Source organism: Lontra canadensis, unplaced genomic scaffold, assembly GCF_010015895.1.
Source record: "Lontra canadensis isolate GAN:19392208 unplaced genomic scaffold, GSC_riverotter_1.0 scaffold38, whole genome shotgun sequence".
Taxonomy (NCBI): Eukaryota; Metazoa; Chordata; class Mammalia; order Carnivora; family Mustelidae; genus Lontra; species Lontra canadensis.
In genome coordinates this window covers 2,719,031-2,746,869 of record NW_022631032.1, presented here as the reverse complement: position 1 = coordinate 2,746,869, position 27,839 = coordinate 2,719,031, and the positions used below count along the sequence as shown (strand labels likewise).

General features: G+C 45.4%; 1 protein-coding gene across 2 annotated transcripts; it reads left to right on the top strand.

Moving 5' to 3' along the window:
* Nucleotides 1-27,388, top strand: NRROS (negative regulator of reactive oxygen species). Of its 2 annotated transcripts, XM_032869360.1 has the most exons (3): nt 71-195; nt 21,666-21,786; nt 25,161-27,388. In XM_032869360.1, the coding sequence occupies exons 2-3, from the start codon at nt 21,679-21,681 to the stop codon at nt 27,129-27,131; spliced, it is 2,079 nt and encodes a 692-aa protein (XP_032725251.1). In that variant the 5' UTR covers nt 71-195; nt 21,666-21,678; the 3' UTR covers nt 27,132-27,388. The 2 variants fall into 2 exon arrangements, with proteins under 2 accessions (XP_032725250.1, XP_032725251.1); XM_032869359.1 differs by lacking the exon at nt 21,666-21,786 and having other exon boundaries at nt 1-195.
* Nucleotides 27,389-27,839: the final 451 nt, after the last annotated feature.

Below are 27,839 nucleotides of genomic sequence, written 5' to 3'. Positions count from 1 at the left end.
CTCCGCGAGTGCTGAGTCGCTGAGCGCCTCGCTCTCCATGTGACTACAGTTTCCGTCCGTTCCTTCCGCAAGTGCTAAAATAATCCGATGCCCCAGGGAGAGGAGGCAGCCCAGCCCCGCGCTCGGCTGCTCTCTAGGAGGCCGGAGCCCCGGGAGAGGATGCGCCCCGCGGAGCCGCCTGGGCCTGCGGGAGCCGTGAGTATTTCCTGCGGGGCGGCCGTGCTGGGGTGGGCGAGCTCGGGCGCCGCCGGCTGATGGGAGGTCCGTGTCCGGGGCCCACAGCCTGGGACGGACGGGGAAGTTGTGGCTTGCTGCCTACGAATGCCACCGCTTTGCTGCTCACTTTGGGGGCCACCGCGCCGGGGAGGTGGAAAACCTCCCTCTGGGAGCACTTGAGCTGACAGAGGTGGTGTGGTGTAGTGAAAACAGTGGAGCCTTCAGATTCCTCTTTTGAGGGTTTGCGTCCTGGCGCTCGGGGGAGAATTTCTGAGCCTCAATTTCTTCATCTGTGAAATGGGAACAATGATGCTCCCTCCCGGGGCGGAGTGACTGCAGGTAATGAGACTATCTGTGAATACTGAGCCTGCTGAGTGCTTGGATCTCCCTTCCTCCCCCATAACGTGGTTTGAGAATCACCATTTCATAGATGAAGGCACGGAGACACGTATTTATGGCTGTCTTAGAGGGTAGGTGTATTCAAGGCTTTGGGGATAGAACTTGAGCAAGACAGGCAGAGCCCCTTCCCCCAAGTGTTTGTCCTTGGGAAGTTCTCTAGGGTTCTGTTACTTCTCCTCTCAGAGACAAACTAAACCTCAGGCCTCTGACCCCTTGTCCAGTACTCTTCCCAGCCCTGGTGGCCTCTCCATGTGGACCAGATTGTAGTGGGTTCAGCTGTATTCCCATGCCCTTAGGGGCTGACTTAAGTGAGGGGCCCCTGACCAGGCTTCTCCGGAATGGCCTCAGAATGGGCTGCTGGCTCACTTTGCCCCAGAGAGAAGGTGGCCACGTGTCCAACCATGCCTGGGACTACAGGAGGCTGAGCAGGTTCCTAAGAATGGAGTGCCTAGATAGGCCTGGTCGTGAGTGGTGCACTTCCAGGGGAACAGAGGAGACCCCACTGGAGGTTTCTTCGCTTATGGGTACAGCCTGTAGGAGTCTGGATGGTAGAAACACTCACTACATAGGACCTGGCTTGTGAGATCGCGCGTGCCCCCTTCACCTACCCACTGCGCCGCAAAAACTGCTTCTGTGGATGCTGATGGTTTGCTGGGTTTCACAGCCCCGAGACTTATTTCTTCTCCTCACACACCTATAGGTTTGTACGTGTTATGTCTGAGAGTTCCTAGAGGTGATTTTAGGGAATCGTGGGCCAAGAAAAAAAAAGTGGAACAAAACCAGACTTTGATTCTTGCCTTTAGATTAAAACAAAACAAAACAAAACAAAACAAAGCCAGTTTCATAAAGAAGTTGCTTTCATCTAGTGGGTCCCCTCATAGGATCTTCATGAAAACTCATATACACCCACTTAGTGCTTACACCTGTCGTCCAAGAGCAGGAAGCTCCCAGACAGAGAGCAGGGCCTGGAGTCTTTGGCCTGGGGCCTGTGTTGGGAATGCATTGACCTCTGTCTGTCCTTGGCTTCTTTCTTCATCACAGAAGAGCGATGCCAATACCAATTATGATCTTCGTTCTGGCTGCAGTGTATAATGAGACTCTTGGATGGACAACTGGATGTGCCTCACACTGTCCTCAGACCCACATTACAACCACATAAGTTAGAGGACAGTGGGCTTTCAACCATGGCTGAAAAACATGATCTTTCTCAGGGGATACTGTATGTTTAGTGATGCTTACTGACAGGTCTGCATATTCGTGACAAATATTTTTGTCCTAGATAGAACTTCTTTATTATACACCTTTCCCACCCCTCAAACTATTCTTCTCAACATCACTGAACAAACATTGCATGCTCAGTGTGTGGGGGCTTCTGGGCTAGGCTAGGTGAGGTTCTCTGAATGCTCCCAGAGGTGAAGACAGTGGTAAAGGACACTGGTATTTAGATCTTAACAAGCTTCACAAGCCACTGTAAACATGAGTTCTGGGGTCTTTTAGTTGCAAATGACAAAAATCCAACTCAGCCTGGCTTCAGGAAAAAAAAAAAAAAAAGTATTGTTTTAAATAACTAAAAAGTCTTTGTGGAAAAGCTTCAGGCATGGCTGGGTCCAGGTGCTCAAACATGGCCAGCTTTGCTTTTTTTCTGTTATTAGGCAGGTCCTAAAGCTGGTGGCAAAGATACTCCCATTCGTCTGTGAATTCAAAGAACTGCAGCTCCGAGCTTAGTTCCCACCAGTTTGGCATCTGGAGCAGGAACAGAAAGCCTCTTTTCCGGATAGTTTTAACAACAATCCTTCTGTTGATTCTCATGAGCTTGTCATCTGTGATGTACCCATTGTATCACTGTGGCTAAGAAAATAGAGGGCTCTGATGGGCCCAGCCTGGTGGTTAGGCCTCTCCTTGGAGCCAGGGATTGAGGTCAAATGCAAACAAACATGGACTTCTTAAGAAAGGAAGGTGGTTGGTGGCATGACAATTTAAATGTACCTAACACTACTGAACTTTATGCTTGAAAATGGTTAAGATGGTAAATTTTATGTTATGTGTATTTTACAAAAAAAAAAAAAGAAGAAGAAGAAGGGCACCTGAGTGGTACAGTCAGTTAATCATCTGACTCTTGGTTTTGCCTTGTGTCATGATCTCAGAGTGGTGAGATGGAACCCTGTGTTGGGCTCTGCACCCTGCACAGAGTTGGTTTGGGACTCTCTTTCCCTCTCCCTCTGCCCCACCTCCTTGCTTACTTGCACATGCTCTCTCTCTCTCAAATAAATAATTTTTTAAAAGATTTTTATTTGACAGAAAGAGATTGAGCATGAGCAAGGGGAGGGGCTGAGGGAGAGATTGAGCATGAGCAGGGGGAGGGGCAGAGGGAGAGGGGGAAGGAGAAGAAGGCTCTCTGCTGAGCAGGGAGTCTGATGCGGGACTCGAACCCAGGACCTTGGGATTGTGACCTGAGCAGAAGGCAGACTCTTAACTGACTGAGCCACCCGGGTGCCCTCAAATAAATAATCTTCTAAAAAATCAAAGAGAGAAAGAAGGAAAGAAAGGAAGAAAAAAGAAAGAAGAAAGGAAAGGAAAAAGGAAGGGGTGATTTCCTCAAAGGGGAATTGAATTTCGCCAGAAGGCGAAATGATTGTGGGTAGGAAAAATCAACTGATTTCCAGAGTAAATGGAGTCAGGTGCTGAGACCAAACCACATGTGTCTTCTCACTTCAATGCATGAGTGATTTCAGACTGAACAAAGGGAATAAAGGAGGAAGTAGAACCTCGTCATGTTCTCAGCAGCAAGGTGGGCAAGAGGAGCAGGGCTGGTACCTGTGATGGACTGAATGTGGCCACAAAGCCCTTTGAAGACACAGGGACACCCCACATCCAGCCCAAATCCAAACATCACTGTGGTCAGGGACTAGCTGCGTGTCCCAAGAGACTCTCTGCTGCGCCTCCAGGAAAGAAAAGAATCAGTAGGGAATTTCTCCACAGAAGTTAGCATTTGAGCACTGTCTTTTTACCTTGACTCTTGTCAAGCAGAACCTCAATGTCTGAGGCAGCCTAGCACCCACAATGCCAGCAGGGGCTCATCTTGGGGTACACATCATGTTCTCCAGTAACTTCATGTCACTCCTTTTTAGATGTCAGGCTGGGTACTGGCTCCCCCTGGTCCTCCCTGTTGTTATTCCTCATCTGGTCCAGCTGCAGTCCCTTGGGTCTCTCCTGCCTTTCTGATATTTCCTTGGGGGTCCCACCCAATGCCAAGCCGGGGTTCTCCCCCCTCAGGTCATTCCATGGTTGGCCCTGGTTCACCTCCTTCAGCTTCATATACGTTAATGATTTCCCTATCGCTGCCCAGACTGACACTCTGAGACCTCCTCATGGGACTCTCCTGATGGCTTTACTCTTGTTTGAGGTTCTCGAGCTCTTTCTCCAAGACCTGAACTGAAGTTTCTGTTATATTTAGTAATAATGGCTTCTTATTTCCTTCTAACGGCCCAGATTTTTTCTAGGCTTTCTAACTCCTTTTGCAGAACTTTGAAGGCCCTCATATTTGTCACAAGTACACTCCAGGGCATTCACAGGTTACCTCATCCCCACAAAAGCCCCAGGGCCCCCATGAACACTGGAGGGTGCTATTCAGAACATCAAACACTGCATGTGATGGGCACTGTCTAGTCAGAATGGACATTGTCCTTAAAAGCAGGGTCCTAGGGTGCCTGGGTGGCTCAGTTGTTAAGCGTCTGCCTTTGGCTCAGGTCATGATCCCTGGGTCCTGGGATCCAGCCTCACATCGGGCTCCCTGCTCAATGGGTGGGATGCCTGCTTCTCCCTTTCCCACTCCCCCTGCTTGTGTGCCCTCTCTCAATGTGTGTGTCTCTCTCTGTCAAATAAATAAATAAAATCTAAAAAAAAAAAAAAAAGAAGCAGTGTCCTAGGACCTCTGCCGGGGCAGAGGTTGCTAGATTGCTGGATCATTGGTTGCTGGGTCATTGTGGGGTCCTGGCAGGTCCAGGAGAGGGGCCTGGCTCATAGGATATCTATTTACCAACAAGTACAAACCTGTGCTCCTGCTGAACGTTCACTCAACAAGCAGGTGTATTTCCAGCACCTTTTACTCGGGCCTGAACTCAGCTCCAGTTTTGGCTTTGCCGAACAATTATTTTTGCCCTTTCTGAGCCTTGAATTTCCTATCTGTAAAATGGAGATAATGTATTTGAACCTAGATGTTTGCACACCAATGTTCACAACAGCATTGTTCACAATGGTCAAAAGATGGAAGCAATCAAGTGTCCACTGATGGGTGAATGGACCAACACAGTGTGATCTGTACGTACAATGGAACGTTATTCAGCCATAAAAAGGAATGAAATTCTGGTATCTGCTACCACCTGGAGGGACCTTGGAAACATTAGACTAAACGAACTAAGCCAGGTACAGAAGGACACGATATATGACATGATATAGGATATATAACCCCCACTTACAGGAGGTTCCTAGAATAGGTGAATGTTGAGGGAAACAAAGAACAGCTACCAGGAACTAAGGGGGTGGGGCGGGGGTGTTGAACAGAGAGCTACTGTTTAGTGGGCAGAGGTTCGCTTTGGGATGCTGCAGAAGTTCTGGAGAAGGACAATGGTGAAATTGCATGGCAATGTGAATGTGTTTAATGCTACTGAGTTGCACACTCAGAAAGGGTTAAAATGATAGATTCTATGCATATTTTACCCCAGTAAAAACTAGAGGTAATACTGCCTAGTTTGTCAAAATGTTGCAGAGAGCTAAGTGAGATCAAATGTCTGTAAGAAACCTTTGCAACCTCAAGTGCTGGTATTGCCATTAGTATCCAATAGCAGTAAGTTACAATCCCCTTGTTTTGGCTTTATCCAAGAATTCCTAAAAAAATCATTGTTATTTTGGGGAGGAAGGGTTTTTGTTTTTGTTTTTAAATCCCGTTATTCCCATTCTTCTGTGAATTCAAATAGATTTTAGAAAGGAAAAAAAAAAAAAGACCAGCCTTAGAACAAATAGTCACCTTGCCAGTACAATTTGAGGGATTTTGAAAAAGACAAAATGATCTCCCCTGCCATCCTGAAACTACACCATGAAAACTTTATTACTTTTCACCATGACCTATCTAAATACCCATTACAGAGCAGCACATAAAAGAGGGTTTCAGTCATTCACACTGCAGTGGCAGCTGCTTTCTTCCTAATTCTGGCTGAGGACACTAAGGCAGTGATTATGAAATCTTATTTTTGATTTTAACAAGACAAACTTTCCCCCAAATAGCCTTTGCAATCTCAATTAAATGGAGATTAAATTAATTAAACTGATCCAGAAGATTGAACAAGGAGTAACTTTATTTTTAGTTACACCACTTGATATGCTTCCTAAAGTATTTAGGGGGAAGTATGCTGGTGACTATAATCTATTTCTAAATGTGTCAAAAACTAAGGTGTATTGAAGGCTGGATAGAGGGATGGGTAGATGGAGAGCTGTGTGAAAAAAGCAAGTATGGTAAAATGTTCAGAGTAGAAGCTAGGTGGTGGGTATACCAGCAAGCCCCATCAAATTCTTTCAACTTTGCTGTATGTTTAAAATGTTCATAATAAAATATTGGGGAAAAGTTAAATTACTAACAATACCTAGTAACTGTTCATATTCCTTTTCATGAATGTAAAATCAAATAATAAAAAAATTTTAAAAAACTTCTGTAAGAGCTACAACTTTCTGTACCAAATTTTATTATATGGATCATTGCCCAACTGAACTCTTAGGATGTGATGAGAAGAAGACACATGCATTGGGCCATGTAGGATGAATAGGAGTTTGGCAGCTGGAGGAGACCAGAAAAAGGGCCTTTCCCACAGAGGAACCAGTGTGTGAAAATACATGATTTAGTCATGGATAGCAAATATCTGGGGGTGGCTGGGGCTTGCGGTATTGAGGTTGAGTTTTGCTGGATTCAGACGAGGTTTCAATTGCAGCTCTGACATTCTCTGGCTCCACAGCCTACACCTTTGTGAGCCTCAATTTACCATGTATGAAATGGAGATAACATTCACCTGCTAGGATTTTGTGAGGATCGTTATATGGAAAAACCCTGGAACGGCATCTATCCCAAGGTGAGCACTCGATCAACATTAGCTGTTGCAACTGAGAGCCTGGGGAGCAAGCTGGGAGCTTGAATCCTACCCCACTGAGCTGGTCAGCCCTCCAGAATCTGTATCGTGTCGCTCCTCAGTTGGGCTCTTACTCAAGAGAGCCAAGGTAGGAGGGGTGGCGGTAACGTTTCCACTCTGGGCCATAAGCCTTGGTTCTCACCTATAATCCCTTTCCTGCCCATAGTTTCCCACAGACTCTGGGTGGTCTCTCCACCTCCGAGTGTCCCCAGGTCCACACTCCACAGTTCAGATGGGAGACAGTACTGCCGCTCCTCCGTCTTGTTTATTTTAATACCCACTCCCCTTTGGCACAAAGGAAATCTGCCTTCCCTTTAATTCTGATGCTACCTTGTCTTACTAATGAAGTCCACACGTTTCCTTACATTGACAACGTTTTCCACACACATTCTCTCATTCAGTCTTGACATGACCCTGTGAGATCAGCAAGATGACAGCCTCATTGTCACCCACGGCCCCACTGGAGTGTGAGAGAGAACAAACCTGTGATATTGAAAGGAAATGATAGGTTTGAAACTGATGCATCTTTGGCTGGGTGCCTGTCCACAGAGATTATGTGGGGCTCTCATAAACAAGAGTGACAACACGTTCCCACCGTTAGCCCAGTAAGAGCAAGGTGTTGTCACCCCACTGGAAGCACACTTGTTTGCATTTTTTTTTTTTTAAACCTGTGGTCGTGGAACAGGATGGAGTGAACTGACCTCTGTTCATTCTAAAGGGCTGACCCTGAGCACACAGAGAAGCCACTGACTCCTTTGTAGCCCTAGGAGACAAAGTCCGGCAGGATAGTGTTTAAGCAGCCTGCCACACACTGACTGCCCAGTGTTGTCACTAGGGAAGAGCCCAAGCGAGGAAAATTGGGGTGGGGACCAGACATCTGTATTTTGAACCGTGCTTGGAAACCATGACACTGTGTCCCCTGTGGCACCTTGCCCATATCATCTCATCTCTCTGACCTGAGCGTTCTCACCTCCAAAATGCTGGTGGGCAGTGCCTTCAGAAATGCTACAGTTCTGAAAAATATGGTCGGTTACTAAATTTGAACGAACAGGCATGTGTCAGGACAGTCATGTGCAACAGATGAGTCCTTTTTCACATAAATTCCTAGGGCCAAACGTCCAAGGAGGATGCCAGCAAATTCACATGGTTACAACTCCTCACTTATCTGTGCAGGCTGAGTGTGGGATCCAAGTCCTAGAAGCAAATAGGAAGGGTATTTGCACAACCAGCTGCTTACAAAGCAGGGGGCTCCACCCAGGGTGTGGTTAAGCACAGGCAAGTCAATAACCTTTAACCTGCTAAGGATGACACTATAAATATGACAAAGACTATTTCTTGAACTTTCTTTGAAAACTTGCCTTATAACAAAAACATTATGATTCCCATTTTCCTGGGGAGGAAATCGAGGCCAAGAAGTTGAATGATGTACTCAAGGTCAAGCCAGGCTTTGAACCTGTTCCATCTGTCCCCGTAGCCTGTGCTGCTTCTTTGCCCTTAGTAGCCACATTCCCAGAAGCCAGACTGAGAACATGCAGCCCCAAGTCTAAATCCCCTGGACCCCAAAAAAGAAAAATAATGTCTATAAAACAACTTACTTTGGTTATTAGTCAATGATATATTTTTCTTCCATTGACTCCAAATATGATCATTTTAAGCAGGCTCACAGTAATTTCAATTCTAAGTACCTATAAGAAATTCTTTACTTTAGTGATATTTATTAGGCTCTGATTATAACATATATTTTAATTAATAATAGATTGATTCCATTCTTCTAAAACTTGTCTTTTTTTTTAAAGATTTTATTTATTTATTTGAGAGAGAGTGTGTACACACGAGGTGGGGGGTGGGGGGCAGAGGGAGAAGCAGGCTCCCCGCTGAGCAGGGAGCCTGATGCTGATGCAGGGCTCTGTCCCAGGACCCTGGGATCATAACCTCAGCCAAAGGCAGATGTGTAACTGACTGAGCCACCCAGGTGCCCCACAACTTGTCTTAATATAGTAATTAAAGTTGATCGTTGGAAAATCAGAAAACACAAAGAAGCAAAAATACAGATACGGAAAAAGCAAATAGCAGGTGCAGTTCTGCCCACTGCTGAGATTCAGATGTGTACCTTTTTCAACTATTTCAATTTTTTCAACTATTTCCACCTTTTTCAACTTTTTCAACTATTTTCCATACACATACATGAATGTACATTCCTTTAGCAAACTGGAGATTACACTATACATCCTATTTTGCATCTTCCTTTTTTCTTAATATTTTATTATGACCATCTTTCCATGTTGCTAAGTTTATTACCACTGAAGCATTTTTAACTGCAGCACAGTAGTCCCATCATATGGGTGTATCATAACATATTTAACCAATCCATTCATTGTTGGACTTGTAGATGGTTTCCACTTTTATTTTTTTATTTAAGATTTTATTTATTTACTTGATAGAGAGAGAGAGAGATCACAAGTAGGCAGAGAGGCAGGCAGAGAGGGGGAAGCAGGCTCCCGTCGAGCAGAGAGCCGGACGCAGGGCTCGATCCCAGGACCCTGAGATCATGACCCGAGCCAAAGGCAGAGGCTTAACCCACTGAGCCACGCAGGCATCCCTGGTTTCCACTTTTAAAATTTATTATTACTAATATTGCACTGAGTATCTCTGTAAAAGTAGTTTTACATACATTATAATTCCTTTGGATAAACCCCTAGGAGTGGAATTATTGAATCAAAAATAATCTACATTTTCAACACCTTCAATAAATTTTGTAAACTTGTCCTTTAGAAGTGCGCCCATGTTCTCTCCCATCTTCAGGGTCTAAGTTCTGGGGGCAAGGGGTCCTCAAAAGCCATTGTTTTAACAAGTTTAAGAGCCTATGTTTTAACAAGTTCATTATTAAGAGAAAAAGCCAGAGAAGCAAATTATGAAGTCAGAATTCACATGTCAAAATTCTAAATGCCATGTTACTCCAATCCTCAGTATATAGGTTTTTATTTTTTTAATTTAAAAAATTTTTAAATTTATGTATTTGAGAGAGAGCACAAGTAGCAGAAGGAGAGGGAGAAGTAGATTCCCCACTGACCAGGGAAGCCGGATCCAAGCTGAAGTTGATCCCAGGATCCTGGGATCATTACCTGAGCCGAAGGCAGAGGCTCAATGACTGAGCCACCCAGGTGCCCCTGCCAGTTCTTTTTAGACATATTGGCCATCTGAACATTCTTTACATAATATAGGAGTGTACTAATACAGCCAAAGATTTACAACTTTTTTTTTTAAAGATTTTATTTATCTATTTGAGAGAGACAGAGAGAGCGTTCTATCGGGCAGTGGGGAGGGATAGAGGCAGAGGGAGAAGCAGGCTCCCCCTGAGCAAGGAGCCTGATGCGGGGCTCCATCCCAGGACCATGGGATCATGACCTGAGCCAAAGGCAGACGCTTAACGACTGAGCCACCCAGTTCTTTACTTTTATAACTATTCTTCATTTTCTTTCACATATAATACCAAAATCAAGTTTAAAATATCTTTGGAATTAATAGTACACATTTTGGACATTTATCCAAAGAAGATGTAGAAATAAGTCAATAAACACATGTAAATGCTCCACATTGTTAGATGTTGTGGAAATGCAAATCAAAATCTCAAAGGGATAGCACTTCACACCTGCTGGGATGGTTGGAATAAAAATGACAGGAAATAACCAGTGTTGATGGGGACGAATTGGGACCCTCGTACATTGCCAGGGAGAATGTAAAATGGTGCAGGACCTGGAGAACAGTCTGGCATTTCTTCAAAAATCAAACAGAAGGATGACGCGTCCCAGCAATTTTATTCTCAGGGGGTATGCTCAAGAGAATTGAAAACATGGCCACATAAAAACTTGAACATGGATGTTCATAGATGCATTATTCATAATAGGCAAAAGGTGGTAACAGTCCGATGTTCATCAGCTAGTGAATTCATGAGCAAATGTGGTAAATTTGGCCATATGATGGAATATTATACAGCCACAAAAAGGAAGGAACTACTGACTCATTCATGCTTATAACATGGATGAAGTCTGAAAGCATTATGCTAAGTGAAAGAAGCCAGGCATAAAAAGCCATGTATCGTATGATCCAATGTACACAAAATGTCCAGAATAGGCAAATCCATAGAAACGGAAAGAAGATTAGTGGTTGCCAAGGGATGGGGGAAGTGACTGCTAATGGAAAATAGGGCCTTGTTCTGGGGTAATACAGATGTTCTGGAATTAGATGGTGGTGATAGCTATACAACTTTGTGACTATCCTAAAAACCACTGAACTGTACATGTTTAATGTGTGAATTATATGGTATGTGAATTATGCCTTGTGGCTTATTTGTAGGGAAAGAGAGCACAAATTAAATTTTAAACTTTTTTAGACATTTTTCTTAGATTTTCTCGATTTTTAAAGTATGCCTGTGGCTTATTTGTAGGGAAAGAGAGCATAAATTAAATTTTAAAATTTTTTAGACATCTTAGATTTCATAGCTTGTTACCAAAGTAATCCTAAACTCACTATTGAAAAGTTGAATAGTTTTTATCTTGTATCTATCTATCTATCTATCTTTTGGGCCTTGCTCAGAAGGACTCAGGTCCCCCCCATCTTGAATTTAAAATTTGAGCCAAAATGCTATTCTTGCTTTTCTTTTTTTTCCTTTCCTTTCTCCCTCCCTGTTCTTCTTTCCTTTTCCAGACTACATTTTAAGCAGTAAATATATCTTCCTAAACCATTTGCTTGGTGTCAGAACAATTTCTCCAAGCAAAAGTCTTGCAAATCAAGTTAGTTTTATGTGCAGATTCTCATAAAACAGAGATGATGTCTACAATTATCTAACATGGTGATTTGTCAGTACCCAAAATAAGTCAATTTTCCTGTTACAAGAATATAATTAGTTTTAGAGTACATTTTTTATTTTTTTAATTTTTATTTTATTTTTTCAGGGAGGGAGCAGGGTCAGTGGGGGTGGGGTGGTGGGCAGGGCAGAGAGACTCTTAAGCAGCCTCCACTTCTAGCAAGGAGCTCCATGATGGGCTCAATCTCACAACCTTGAGATCATGACCTGAGTCAAAATCAAGAGTTGGCCACAACCGACTGAGCCACCCAGGTGCCCCTAAAACTGTTTGTGCTCTTATGTGTTAATTTTTTGTAACTTTTAATTTTGAAACCATTTTGAACTTACAGAAAAATTGCAAAATTAACTGAAAGAATTCCCATAAATTCTTTACCTTTATTCACCAGTTGTTAAAATTTTGTCATATTTGTTTTTTCTCTCTCTCTATTTATTTAGTTAAAACTACATATATGGGGGTGCCTGGCTGACTCAGTCAGTAGAGCACATGCCCCTTAATCTCAGGGTTGTGAGTTCAAGCCCCACACTGGGCATGGAGGCTACTTAAAACACACATACACACACATGTGGTTTTTTCCCTGAATGGTTTGAGAATAATGTTGCAGACATCCCCCTTTACCTCCAAACAATTCAGTGTATATTTTCTAAGAACAAGATTAGTCTCTTACATAAATGTAGCACAATGATCAAAATCTGGGCATTTAACATTACTATAATACTGTGTTTTTTGTTTTTTGTTTTTAAGTAGGCTCCATGCCAATTCGGGGCTTGAACTCACAACCCTAAGATCAAGACCTGAGTTGAGATCAAGAGTCAGACAGTTAACCAGCTAAGCCACCCAGGTGCCTCTATATAATATTGTTATTTCATCCACGGTTTATATTCGGATTTTGCCAAGTAACCCTAGTAAGTCCCTGTAGTAACTTGACCATCTGGTTAAGGAGGTGGCTGCCAGTTTCTCCACTGTATAACTGCTATTTTCGCCTTTGCAAAATTAATAAGTAATCTATAGGGAGATAATTCAAGACTAGTTTAATATCTTGTTTCCCAACAAATTTCTGCTCTTTAGTTCTCCTGTCCCTCTGTCATTCTTGCCTGTAGGATGCACTTTGAGAAATACGTTGCTAGATTCGTATTTCAGCCACTTTCTCTAATTTTCAGGTAGCATCATAAAACTCACATGCACCTTGTTGTTCAATTTTGTCCTTTGTTTTTAAGCTTATTAAAGAACAAGTCTTATTTTATTTTATTTTTAAGATTTTATTTATTTATTTGACACGAGAGAGAGACAGTGAGAGAGGGAACACAAGCAGGGGGACTGGGAGAGAGAGAAGCAGATTTGCCACTGAGCAGGGAGCCCGACTCAGGACTTGATCCCAGGACCCTGGAATCATGACCTGAGCCGAAGGCAGATGTTTAATGACTGAGCCACCCAGGTGCCCAAAGAACAAGTCTTATTTTAGTTAACTCCTTTTTGTTGGCAAGATCCAGCAGTTGCCCTTGGGGGGTTGGGGCATGGGGATGCTATCATGAGAAAACATGGAGCTTGGAAATAGACCTGGCCTTGCAGAGAACCATCAGGAGCCCCAAAGGCAGCCTCAGAGCCCATCCTTGCCACCCAGCCTGCAGGGCCCATCTTCTTGTCATTCTTCCTATTTCAGTTTCTCTGATCTCTGCCCTCTGTTGACGGTTTTCTTTTTTCTTTTTTTTTTTTATTTAATTTTCTTTTTTTTCAGTGTTCCAGAATTCATTGTTTATGCACCACACCCAGTGCTCCATGCAATACATACCCTCCTTACTACCCACTACCAGGCTCATTCTTTTCTATTTATGCACCTTGTCATCTAATTCATAGCTTCTGCTTCCTCATGGCAGAGCCCTTAAATATTCAATTCTGCCTTCTCTCTGTGCCTCTTAGCTCCAGTTTCCACTGTTCATTACTTAATTTAGAGCATCTGAGTGGCTCAGTCAGTTAAGTGTCCAACACTGGGCGTGGAGCCTATTTTTTTAAAAAAATTACCTAATTCTCTCCCTTGTCTCTGCATCAGGATCACTCAGAGGGTGCTGGCTGCATGTAAGGATTGACCTCCTCTGGTCAGGTGCTCCCCCAAGATTCTATGAGCTTGTTGGAGGTGGAGGTAGAGGTGAAGGTGGCAGGGAGGTCATGTGTTTCCCCTGAGGACTGCCTCTCAGAGGGACTGCAGGTGTGGTGGACAGAGCTATCGACTGACCTGGACGGTGGAAGTTATGTTAGTACCTCAATTCAGAACATGTGATCTAACACTCAGGGGTTCCTTTCAGATAGGAGAGAAGCTATCTGGAGGCTCTAGTTTGAATGTCAAATGCTAGAATTTTTAGGCTATCTTTAAGGTTTATGTGTATGCATTTTTATCAGATGTTTACTGAGCAGTCTTCTCAGGAGAATATTTGAAAAATGTTATGTTCCGGAATGCGCCTGGGTGGCTCAGTCAGTTAGGTGTCTGCCTTCGACTCAGGTCATGATCCAGGGTCCTGGGATTGTGTCCTGCATCAGGCCCCTTGCTCAGTGGGGAGTCTGCTTCTCCTTCTGCCTGCTGTTCCCCCTGCTTGTGCTCTCTCTTCCTCTGACAAAAAAATAAATTCTTTAAAAAAAAAATGTTATGTTCCAAGAAATACTGGGACAACAAATTACTATTATTACCCCTCTTCTTTTAGGAACTCCAACATTTATCTCATGTTCCCTGTTTATTTTTATTTTGAAAAATTTCAAATTTACAGAGAAGTTAAAAGAAAGTATCATGCTAAATTTATCTTTTGGTAATATTTTGCTTTAATTTTCTCTCTCCACCTGCAGCCCAGGCCATGCAAAAGTAGGTTAAATAAATTATAGATATCATGAAACTTCACCCCTAAATACTTCAGCAGACATTTCTCAAGAATAAAGACACTTTCCTACATAGCCAAAAAATCATTTTCATACCTAAGAAAATGAGCAGTAATCTGATAATATCACTTGTACATAATACCATCTGAAAATACATCATTCGAGATACATATAAATTTACCCCAGTTGTCTCAAATTTTTCTCTTAGAGATTTTTTTTGGAAGATTTTATTTATTTATTTAACAGAGATCACAAGTAGGCAGAGAGGCAAGAGAGGCGGGGGGGGTGGGGGATGCGGGTGGAGCAGGCTCCCTGCTGAGCAGAGAGCCCTATGCGGGGCTGGATCCTAGGACCCTGAGACCATGACCTGAGTCTAAGGCAGAGGCTTAACCCACTGAACCACCCAGGCGCCCTCTTAGAGATTTTTTTAAACTCCCAAATCCACTTGAGGTACATGCATTACCCTTGGTTACTGTGCTTCTTCTTCACTTGTATTCAGACCTCTTCCTTTTCCCCCTCCACTGTCTTTCTTTGTGTTTCAAGACTTTGACTTCTTTTTTTTTTAAGATTTTATTTATTTGACACACAGAGAAAGAAATCACAAGTAGGCAGAGAGGCAGGCAGAGAGAGAGGGGGAAGCAGGCTCCCTGATGAGCAGAAAACCTGATGCGGGGCTCGATCCCAGGACCCTGAGATCATGACCCGAGCCGAAAGTAGAGGCTTAACCCACTGAGCCACCCAGGCGCCCCAAAACTTTGACTTCTTTGAAGAGCCCAAGCCAGTTGTCTCATAGGACAGTGTACAGCCTGGATCCATCTGATTGTTTCCTCATGACTGGGTCCAGGGCAAATGTTCTTGGCAAGGGTACTGCAGAGATGGGGCTCTGTGTTTCCCAAGGCGCCCTACCCAGAAGCTCGGAGTGTCAAGTGATCTCGCCATGGGAGATGCTAAGTTTGAACATTTGGTGAGGACTAAAGTCACTCTAATTTTTTGCTATGGATCAAAGAGACCAGAGCTGTTTACCCGAGGCTTTCAAATACTTCTTGGTAGTAGGAATTATTTGAAGTGGTCACAACTGGGGTTTCTGTTCTTTAGTCTTTGCTCTCTACAGTGTGTGACCAGCTGCCCTTCTCTTTCTTCTAGGATCCCAGGTGGGATTTGCTCTTTTACTTTTAAACAAAGGCAGATTCCCTTTCTGTGGAGACCTCCAGCTAGCGCCTGTGCCTTTTATGTTCACAGAGGCCAACCTCGCACTTTCACACCCTGTGCTTATGCATTCTCTGCTTCTAGAGATTTCTTCCCCTCAGATCGGTCTATAAACATTTATTTTTTAAGATTTTGTTGATTTATTTGTTTACTTATTTATTTATTTGTGAGAAAAAGAGGGTGAGAGAGAGAGCAAAGAGCACAAGCAGAGAAAGCGGCAGGCAGAGGGAGAAGCAGGCTCCCAGCTGAGCAGGGAGCCCGATGTGGGACTCCATCCCAGAACCCTGGGATCATGACCTGAGCTGAAGGCAGATGCTTAATGGCTGAGCCACCCAGGTGTCCCTATAAATATTTATTTCTGACACCAGCACCTCTGAGTAGCCATCTTTCTCCAAAGACCCCTTTGTTTAAAACTTTTTCAGCTTCTCTGATTATTTTAAGGGGAAAATTCTCAATTACATGCTAATGTATGTATAACACTCTTAACACTTACTGATAGCACCTTTAGCAAAGAGGGTGCCTTCCTCACTCTGTAGTAGCAGCGGTGAGAGGGGGTGGGGAAGTAAGAATATGGGGGTGAGGTATGCAGGGTGCCTCTGGATATTAGAAATCCAGCCTCCTTTCCTGAAAATGAATCACAACCCTCCCATACAACAAAACCAAAACTCAAGTCAGAGTTATTCCTTAGTATTCCCAAACTTTCAGTATGAGATCTTTTTGTGGACAAAAATACCTGTGGATAGGCTTTTATGTGTGGTTGTGTTTTACTACCTGCTGATTAAGACATTACAACATGACAGGAAACTATTTAGAATTAGTTACTCGTTAAAAAAAAAGTTTTATTTTATTAATACAGGAAAATCTACATGCATTGGGGGAAAAAGTAGTATACATATATGTTTCAATGTTAGACAATCTAACAAAACTAGGGATGTTGCTGCACCCCTGAACAATTGTAAATTTTGTGACGACGGGGACGTGGAAACGACAGGACTTCAAGGAGCAGAGACCAGTCAAGAGATCTCACTCACCCTCTCTTCCCTGTCCATTGCAAAAGCAAGCAACACCCGCACAGCCCCTCACTAAAGCCATTCCTTGGCCACATGTTGCCATCTTCCATTTGAGCAGTCCTGAGCCCAGAACTGAGGTGGGCATGGGAATGGATATGGAAAGCGCTCCCCCAGCATACAGCCCAGCTGCTGCCAGCAGGATCAGGACACCCTGTCTGAGAGGAGGAAATGCTCCATCCCTTTTAGCCCGCACGACCATTCCCTTGGTCTTCTTTGACCTTACTTGGCTCAGTGAAGCAGGAGCTTCTCTGTACTATTTTGTGGAACCAGAAAAAGCAAACAAGCATACTTTCCAAAACAAAGAGGAATTTTTGCAGTTGATCTGCGATCTTCTTCCTCACTGTTCGTGTTCTCTTGTTCTAGAATATAGTCTTGATTTGTGTTGCTTTTATGAAATGAATTTCACCACTAATTTATTATAACTAGGTATGAACAGAGAAAAACCAGACAAAAAGCTATATCGTATTTCTGCCTAAAAAAGGAACACTATATAGGGGCACCTGGCTGGCTCTGTGGGTCGAACATGCGACTCTTGATCCTAGGGTCAAAAGTTCGAGCCCCATGTTGGGCATAGAGATCACTTAAAATAAATAATTTTTTTAAAAAAGGAACACTGTTATAGACATGGGGTTGATAAGGGTTGAGTCACAGGTTTCCATGATAGTCAATCAGAATGCTGCGCCTCAAGACTAAGGATTGCCCAGGGGATGCCATAAAGCATTTGGAGGTTCTAATATTTCAAGGACTTCTTAGGGAAGAACTGGCAAGGACATTTTGTGATGACTAAACACAAACAAAATAGTTAGAAGGTAAAGAAGAAATATAAATGCAATACTAAGAGGACTTCCTGTGACAGAAGGTCAGATTTAGAGTCCTCATACCTCCAGGTGAGATGTATTACAGACCTGGCTAGCACCTGGGTCACTAGTGCCTTGTCTTTCATTAATTAGAAGCTCACAATCTCTGGTGTTAGCCATGACCATGAAAACCATGACTGGATAAAATAGAGACCTTATAGAAATTGTTAACTGAATAGAAGAATACAGAATTGTAGACTCTGTATAAAAGAGAGCAAGACTTACCATTTTTTGCCTCCACACTTAGAAGGAACACTTCAATTTTGTTATCTGGTTTAAGAAGAAGATACAAGCAGAGTCTGTAAATGCCATCTGCTTCTCCTGTCAGGGCCTCAGCTTTTATACAGGGGACTTCCCTGCTGGCCACCCAGACCCAGAGGAGACGTGGTACTTACTCAAACCCTACTCAGGTTGATTGGCAGTTCCTTGTGGCTCCATTTCCTCTGTGGCTCCTGAAAGTGGTTCACAGTCCGTGAAATGGGAACCGTGGATCCAGGCCCTTTTAAATCTGAGGCTGGGGGGTGGGTTTCCAGGTTACTTTATTTAAATTATTAATGTCATACTGCCCTGTGTGCCCTCCATTATAATTATTTTCCTTTCGGTTCTCTTTCTCTACCAAAAATGTAGTTAAGATGACTTGGCTTTATACATGGATGTATTTTCTAGAAGATGTCAGAGAGATTGGAGTGAAGTGGGATAGTTATTATTTGCCATAAGCTTAGATGCTCTCTTACCGCTGGATACTCTGTGGAGTGGTCCTCCCCCAGCTGGGGTTAATTATGGGTGGAGGGGAAGCAGTTTTAAGCACGCAGTATAGGGTTCCTGAGATTTCCAGTAAGACTTGGCATCCAAACTCATCTTGTACTCTTTGCAATACTATGCCTCTGAGAAGTCGTTCTGTACACTCCCGGAATAGTGTTTCTCAACGTGAATGGTGATTATTTTGAAAGCCTTTTATTCTTCTTAGGGTCATTATGTATCTTTTTATTTAGGACTGATCCCAAGCCATTCTCACTTATGTCATCACATCTGTCAGGGTCCAACCAGGAAACAGAAACGCCCAGATTACTTTTTAAAGAGGAAATTTAATGCAGGAAATTGGCTAAACATGATGGAAGAGGCTAAGAAGGTAATGGGCAAGTAGACAGTCAATCCAGAGGTTAGCAATTTCAGGAAGCTGTGATCTTCCGTAGATAGGGGAAGAATAGAGGCAAGAGGATGTTACTAGAGTCTAGTAGTCACCAGTCAAAGCTCAAGGACTTCTCTGTCCAAGGCAGAGAGAGAGAGGGAAAGAAATACCCTGGATTCGGGGTATTCTGCTGTCTAACCTCCCGTTGTGCCTCCCATTGACCAAACCATCGGGAGAGCAGCTGACACCCAGAACTGGGGAAACAGCCTTCAGAAGTGAACTCCCTGTGGTACAGAGCAGGGTAAGACTGCTCTCTGAGGACAACCAGCTCTCAACCAGCATAATCATTTGCTAGTGGGATTAACCTTATTCTGGAATTTATTAACACAGAATTTTTAATGCAGTCTTCCTGCATACCTTTCACATGTTCAGTTGGCATAATGATATAGTTCTTCTTCCATCCACACTTTTCATTCTTTTTCCTTCTTTAAATTACCTTGGAGTTAATAAATAACAACCACTCAACCAGCTCAATAGTATTTGAAACTCATAAATAGTAATTATTTTATTAAGCATCCTCATAGTAAATGAAGCACTTTCACATATGCTACTTGACCTCATAAAAACTCTGAATAGTTATTATTATCCCCATTTTATAGAAGGATTATCTGAGTCTTAGACACTTTATATGAATTGCTCAAGGATAGAGAACAAATGCTGGAGCCAGAATTCAAACCCCTGTCTGTCTGGTTCTAAAGCCTATGATTTTCCCATGCTGCCTCATGAGAGGAGTCGCCCAGAAGGAACAGCAATAATTTTTCTTTCCTGGTTGGCTGATTAGGAGGAAGGAGAAAGTGTATTTTAAATTCGCAAAAATTTTCTCGTTGACCCAGAAATTAAAATTACACCCTGGGCATGACATTGGGCCTATCTAGCATTCCAGTTTAAAGAGTTACATTCTCCCTGAAGAAATCACAAGTTTGCCCTGCACCCACCTAGATTTGGCATTTCGATATGAATTGAAATGGCTCTTCTGGAAGGTTGATTGTGACAGCAGCATGTACCATCCCAAGCCTGATAGAGGGGGTAAAGGAGGAAGGCGGCGGGGGGCAAGTCCATGGTTGCCGTTTCCCTGTCTGTCGTCAGTAAAATATAGGATGCCCAGGAAAACTTGAATGTCAGATAAACAATTTCTTTAAGTAGGATGCAAATATTGCAAGGGACATATTGCACTTAAGAGTTATTTGCTGTTTATCTTACATTCAAATTGCATCCTGTAATTTGCTAAATCTGGCAACCTTATCTCAAGCTGGGCAGTGATCCCAAGGTTGTTTTCTGTGTGTATGTGTGTGTGTGCGTGTGTGTTCAATGATCCTAAGGACAAAGCCCATATGGTTCTGCTTCTGCCATCTGTGCCCTGTACCTGCCACGAGGTATTAGTTTCTGCACAGGTGCAGAAGCGGAAGGGGAGATTGGAAGGGGATTCCCAGTGTCCAGCAAAGACTGATGAATTCTGAGTTAGAGGTTCCCTCTGTGGTAAGGAGAGCTGACCTGACCTGACATAAAAGCTATAGTTGATTTACCTGGTTTCACTTTGCTTTTCTGCTAGTCTGTTTTCACTGGTGAGTATTCAGATCTGACCAGGAAGTTAAAGGTAGCCTCAGAGATGTGTAAACTCATTCAAAGAAAGAGAAAGAGGAAGGGGCCCGAGATGGCCTGGATGTGTGAGGGAGAAAGGTCTGTGGGTCCCCTGAAGTAGGTGAGGAGGTTCATATGAGTGCTGGTGCTGCTGGCTTAGGAGAAGACTAGAGAGCAGGGCCTGCGGTACCTCCTGGGGGGATGTCAAGGAGAGGATGGAGCAGTTGAAATGCTGGGGCCAGGCGCTTGCCTCTGAGGGTAAGGAACGCAGAGCTGAGAGGGGAATGCCACTGGGCTATCAGCCCTCCCAACAAGAGGGCAGTCATTTCAACAGCACCTTCAGGGAGAGAAATGATGCTGCTTACTACAGGAGCTCAGGGAAGGGAGCCTGGGGCCTGCTCTCAGCCCTGTCCTAAGTTGATCTGGAGTCTTGAATAAGTCGTTATTATCTCTGGGCCTTTGAACGTTCTCCTGTAAAACTGTGATGGCAGAGGACATACCAGATGTCTGTTATAGTCTCTTAGTTCTAAAATTCTGTTGGTAGATGTATAAATTTAAGGCTTCTCCTGGTTCCTGTTCTGTGTTCACTTGCCAAAGAGCTGGCGACCACACTTCATCAATAATCCTTTTTATATCTGAAGATGACTCTCCATTTGCCCTTCAGTTTTTTCTCTCATCCAGGCACAGTATCAAAGTCCTTTTTCTTTCCCAAAGGGCTGTTTTCAAAGGGCTCATCTCCAATGAGATCTACCCTCCTAAAAGCCTCGTGTCAATACACTAATTAGTAACTTTATGGAACCAGAAGCTACAAATAATATTTCAATCCCAATACACTGTTCTTTCATTCATTCATTTGTTCAGCAAATATTTATTGAGCTCAGGTGAGGCATTGGGCAGATTTGAGCTTTGGGAAGAAAACTTCAACAGAACTACAAAACATGGCAAACTCCAGGTGACCTGAGACCTGGTTCCTTGAGTCCTTTGCCTCTCTCTTACAAGTTTCAGTGTTCAGCCACCTGTCTCTCAAATCGCAGAGGCAAAACAAAAATAAGTGCCTTCTATAGTTGCAGTAAGAGGCTGAAAGTGTTGGCTAACCTGAGATATTTGAAGAATCTGTGGGTTTCCGCCTCCTTATAGCTGTGGGCCTCCAAGACCAGACACAGCTGGGAACCAGCTCCTTCGACCGAGAGTGCAAAGCAGCCCTCAGAGATGTCCTTCTCTGACCCACTTTTTTCCTTGCCCTCTGTCTGCAGTGCTGCACTTGAGATGGAGTTACTGTCCCTCTGGCTCTGCCTGGGTTTTCACTTCTTGACACTGGAATGGAGAAATCAAAGTGGAATGGCCACAGCAGCTTCTGAAGGGGGCTGCGAGTTGGTGAGTTTTCCCAGGAACTCTGAGCTGTCTGTTGCCTCTGCCCTGACAAAGATCAGCTCATTTTGGTGGATTGTCTATCCAAGAGGGCAGAGAAGAAAGGAGTCTGAGTCACTCTGTAGCTGCACACGGGCTGTCGTGTGCAAGCTGCTCCTGAACCAAAGGTCAGGATGATACCTGGGAAAGACCAGGCAGTCCCTGCCCCGTCTTTTTCATACCTGCTGAAGATAGGAGGTCCCAGAGACCGAGGTCAAGAACAATAACAGCTTGTTAAATGTCTGGACGGTCGAGATCCACTCATGGTGTCGGAATCCCTGAGCAGGGCGTAGTACAGTTGGAGAAGCCCTGACTCAGAGCCTGTGGGTGAGCCAGTAGCAAGGGCTCAAATACAGGGGTGCTGCTGAGAGTGACATCCTCAATCACGTTCAGGCTGAGGATGATCCAGGGAGTGGAGAGCTGAGCTTTTACAGCTTACCCTCTGCAGGGCTTTTGGCCTGTATGTGCAAACAGACTTGGCTCATAACGACTGAGCACATTTCTGGAAATGTTCTCTGTTGCCTGTAAGTCTGTGATATCAAAAGTCTGCTTGGGAAACATACATTTAATAAACAGTCTTTGAGTCCTATTATATACAAGGCACTGGGAGGACAAATTGAATGTCAGGGTAATATCTACATTCAACCCTGAAAAATCTCAAAAGCCCAGCTGGTCATGGTTCTTAACCACTTTTAGTAACCTCTAACCACTGTGCTGTAAGATACTCCAGTATGGAGTGGTGGTTATGAGCCAGAGTGGGTTGAAACCCCAGCTTACCAGCTGGTGACATTGGTGGAGGGCAGGGGGCACTCTGTGTCTCAGTTTCCTCCTTTGTAAGATACAGAATAGTGGTACCAGCCCATAATTCTATAATACTGCATTGTTATGATGATTAAATAGTGTATATAAGGCTCTCAGAACAGTGCCTTGTATGTAATAGGAGCTATGGGTTTTATCTAGTATTATTGTTGTTAGTCTCTGCTACAACTTCAGACTTCCATTATTCCCTTAGAGAGGCAATTGAAGATTAGCCTCCCAGTAGCTGATTCAGGAGGGAGTCAGGCTTAGACAAAGAGGGAATAAAGTGTGAGTTCTTTGATAGCTTTTCAGGGCTCCGGCTAGACCCCCTACCTGACCCTTTCCAGCCTGGTGGGGAGGAGCAGGGGGGTGGGCTGCCAGGAGCTCAAAGACTGGATTCCCTGTGGCTCGCTTAGGGCTGAGAGTTTCTGGAGTCCAGCTATCTCCAGTCCCCCTCTTTGCCTAAGCCATGTGTGGTCATCAAGCGGCCATGGTGAGGTTCTCTTGGGCTCTGACAGTCATGTGGTCTTTTTGTAGCCCTTCACTGGGGCTGCCAGGGGATTACAGAGGTGGGACCCCAGAGTTGCAGTGGCTGTGCTTTAACAGGGTCCCATGGCTTGAAGAAAGCCCCTAACCACAACATTCTCCAGAGAGTCCCTGTTAGGGGAAGACCAACACTTACTCAAATAAAGGAATACATTATTTCTGCAGGGGGAGATTGAGTTTTGTAAAGACATCAGTTATCCACCCCCCCCATTAACCCATAATTGTAATGCAATCCCAATCAAAATTCCAAAGTCTTTCTGGAGGGTGTGACAGGAACTTGACAAATTCATTCTGATGTTCATCTGGAAATTAGAAACAACTCCAATGCTCAACAATAGATTAATTAATCAAATAATGCTAATCATCAAGCCAACATTTATCAAGCACTTACGTGCCAGGTTCTGTATTGTTTTACCTAAACAATCACACTGAATCCTCAAGAAAAAGAAGCCCCTGTGAGAAAATTATAAATATAATTTCTGTTTTACACGTGGAATAATGAAGGTCCTGACTGGTTAGGTAACAGCCCAAAGTCACCCATTTGTTGAAAAGCAGAACCAGACTGGACCGACCCTAGAACTCTTGTTCTTTAACACTGTGCTCTTTGTGCAGTGAAGTAATATACAGCTGCTTAACAGATGTGGTCAAATTTATTTTTCTTGCCACAGTAATATATCTGCACATATTATCAAGGGTGGTAAAAGTAGATTATTAGACAGTTTGGTCTTATTAAAAATTTTGGGGTGTGCCTGGGTGGCTTAGTCAGTTAAGCATCTGCCTTTGGTTCAGGTCATGATCCCAGGGTACCCGGATTGAACTCCACATCAGGCTCCCTGCTCGGTGGGGAGTCTGCTTCTCCCTCTGCCCTTCCTTGTGCTCTCTCTCCCTCTCTGTCTGAAATAAATAAATTTAAAAAAAAGATTTTTTTCCCGCTATCACTGGCCTTGTCCTAACTGACCAATCCTTGAAAAGGAAAGCCATTGTTCTTCTATCTTATCCCTTAAAACTTTTTTTCCTAGACATCTGACATCCTGCAACAGATTGTTTTTGCCAGTCTCGTAAAACATGGGGCTGCGCTGAAGCATCCTGAGGCTTGTGTGATTTCTGCGGAGAGAACAGGGTCATTCCATCCATCCTGCCTCCTTATGCAGCACAGTCGTGGTGGAACAGCACCCAGGAAGGGCACCGAATTGGGCATTAGGAGCTCTGGGCTCCTGTCCCTGCAATGCCATTGGCTCTTCACTTCTCTCCAGGCCTCACTTCTCTGTACCATTCAGAGGGCCGATGAGCTCTAAAGTCCTTTTCGGCTTTAATATTGATCAATCCAGAATGTAGAGGAACATCCCAGGCAAAATTACTTTGGGTGCAATGAAGATGCCACAGCATCTCAGTTGTCTGGCATTGATCCTGCTGGACTCACAGATGTCATGGTAATAGCGATAAGGATATGACAGTGGCCATTTGGGTGAACGGTGCTTCCTGTGTCAGGCACTGTGCGGCCTCCCTTCCAATCCCACTGCAGTCCTCTGAGGCAGGCACTCTGTACTTCATCTCCATTCTTCACAGGGAAGAACAGACTTAGGCTAAGTTATTTGCTCAAGGTCACCTGGGAAATAAATGGCAGAGGTGAGATTCACACCCAGGTACCGCCTTGATCCTCAGTTCCTCTCACAGCTGAAACCACACCGCGGGCACAGTTGTCCCTGCTCAGAAGCCAATGGACAGGAGCTCAACTCTCCTCTGATACGAACGGGTCTCGAGTGAGGTCTGGGCCCCAGCTCCTAGCTGACTGTTTCAATGTGACGGTAAAGAACAGAGAAAAGTTCCCTTTGTGCGACATTTTCCTGTCCTTTTTTCCCTTAAAAAAAAAAAAAATACAATCTCTAGAGCCCCTCCCAGTGGTTGGCGGAATAGTCCAGGGAACAGGCCAGGATCCTGTGCATAAATGTCCGCCTTGGAGGCCCCCTCCCTGCTGACCAGTGTGTTTTTGGGCCTAGGCTGATGGAGTGGCCGACTGCCGAGGGCAGAAGCTTGAATTGGTGCCCAGCCATCTCCCGCCGTACTCCCAGATGCTCCTCCTGGACGCCAACCCGCTGAGGACCCTGTGGAACCATTCCCTCCGGCACTACCCGCTCCTGGAGAGCCTCAGTCTGCGCGGCTGCCAGCTGGAGCGCATCAGCCGCGGCTCCTTCCGCGAGCAGGCCCGTCTACGCAGCCTGGCGCTGCCCGACAACTCCCTGTCCGAGAGCTACAGGGAGACGGCGGCTGCCTTCCGCAGCCTGCGGGCTCTGCGGACGCTGGACCTGTCGGGGAACTCCCTGACGGAAGACATGGTGGCCCTCATGCTCCGGAACCTGTCTTCGCTGGAGTCCGTGTCCCTGGCGAGGAACACTGTCATGAGGCTCGACGACTCCGTCTTTGAGGGCCTGGGGCACCTCAGGGAGCTGGATTTGCAGAGAAACTACATCTTTGAGATTGAGGGCGGCGCTTTTGATGGCTTGACCGAGCTGAGGCACCTCAACCTGGCCTATAACAACCTTCCTTGCATCGTGGACTTCAGCCTCACCCAGCTGCGCCTCCTCAACGTCAGCTACAATGTCCTGGAATGGTTCCTGGCTTCCGGGGCCGAGGCTGCCTTTGAGCTGGAGACGCTGGACCTCTCGCACAACCAGCTGCTGTTTTTCCCGCTCCTGCCCCAGTGCGGCAAGCTGCACACGCTCCTGCTGCGGGACAACAACATGGGCTTCTACGGGGACCTGTACAACGCCTCTTCGCCGCGGGAGATGGTGGCCCAGTTCCTCCTCGTGGACGGCAATGTGACCAACATCACCACCGTCAACCTCTGGGAGGAGTTTGCTTCCAGCGACCTCACCGAGCTGCGCTTCCTGGATATGAGCCAGAACCAGTTCCAGTACCTGCCCGATGGCTTCCTGAAGAAAATGCCTTCCCTTGCGCACCTGAACCTCAACCAGAATTGCTTGGTGACGCTTCATATCCGAGAGCACGAGCCCCCCGGGGCGCTCAAAGAGCTGGACCTGAGCCAGAACCAGCTGTCGGAGCTGCACTTGGCCCCAGGCCTCCACGGCTGCCTGAGGAGCCTCCGGTCGTTCAACCTGAGCTCCAACCAGCTCATGGGCATCCCCACTGGCCTTTTTGCTGATGCCAGTAACATCACTACAGTTGACATGAGCCACAATCAGATCTCCCTTTGCCCCCTGCCGGCGGACCTGCACCGCCTGGGCCCCCCAAGCTGTGTGGATTTCCGGAACGTGGCCTCGTTGAGGAGCCTCTCTCTGGAGGGCTGCGGGCTGGGGGCCTTACAAGACTGTTCATTCCAGGGGACCGCCCTCACCCACTTAGACCTGTCCGGCAACTGGGGGGTTCTGAACGGGACTGTCACCCCTCTCCGGGATATCGCCCCCACGTTACAGGTCCTGTCTCTCAGGAACGTGGGCCTCCGTTCCAGCTCCACGGAGTTGGACTTCTCTGGGTTTGGGAATCTGAGGAACTTGGATCTGTCAGGGAATTCTTTGACCAGTTTCCCACGGTTCAGGGGCAGCCGAGCCCTGCAGACCCTGGATCTGCGCAGAAACTCTCTCACAAGCCTTCCCTGGAGGGCTGTGTCTGAGCAGCTCACCCGAAGTCTACGCACCATCTACCTCAGTCAGAATCCTTATGACTGCTGTGGGGTGGAGGGCTGGGGGTCCCTGCAGCACCTGCACACCATTGCCGACCTGGCCATGGTCACTTGCAACCTCTCCTCCAAGGTCATTCGCCTAATGGAACTGCCCGGAGGCATGCCTCAGGACTGCAAATGGGAGCGGGTGGACATGGGCCTGCTATACCTGGTGCTCATTCTTCCCAGTTGCCTCACCCTGCTGGTGGCCTGCACCGTCATCTTCCTCACCTTCAGGAAGCCTCTGCTTCAGGTCATCAAGAGCCGCTGTTACTGGTCTTCCATATACTGACCCGGCTCCGTGCCGAGGTGAGAAACTGGGCCCCTGCGCCGAAGGACACAGGTTCTCCGCCCGACCTTGGGGCCTGATGCAGAGGATGGAGCTGGCAAATTGAGGTTTAAGTTAAAAGTTTAAAATGTTGCCTTCCTAGTTGTCCCCAAGCTCTTCCTCTATCATTGTGATTCAGGCTCATCATTCTGCTAAAGTATTTATTAAGTGATGTTCTGTGACAATAAAACACGTGTCTCTTAAATATTTTTTAAATCAAACCTGGCTTGTTTTCTCTTTCTTCCGTATTTTTTGGTATTTTCACCCAGATTACTTTTCAGCGTCCTCCCCTTGGGTGACTCCTACGGAGCTGACCAGAGAGGGCAGCAGGTCAGAGCTCCCCGACGACGACAACTCCACGAGCCTATCCTATGGATGTGAGAGTCTGTGCCCCAGGGGTTCCCCAAGGACAGGAGTTTCTGAGCTGGGAGTCTGAGAGAAGGGATCTCACCTCCTGTGGCAGCTGGCTCTGCCACCGCAGCCAGGGTGGCCCAAATGCCCCGGGTTCGTGCCCACAGTCTGTGCAGGCAAACACGGCCCTTTCATGGAGAAGTTAAGAGAATGACAACCAAGCCCTGAGTTTATTCAAGCAATAAGCTGAACACCAGGCACAGTCCTTGATCTGATGGAAAAAAGAATATAGACAGGAGTGGCTTCTGCTGACCTGTAGGC

Excerpts from the sequence above, each read along its gene's own strand:
- NRROS (XM_032869359.1), top strand. The coding sequence starts at position 88 with ATGCCCCAGGGAGAGGAGGCAGCCCAGCCCCGCGCTCGGCTGCTCTCT. Across the intron at positions 196-25,160 it reads CGCCTGGGCCTGCGGGAGCC|GCTGATGGAGTGGCCGACTG; the intron begins GTGAGTATTTCC and ends TTTTGGGCCTAG.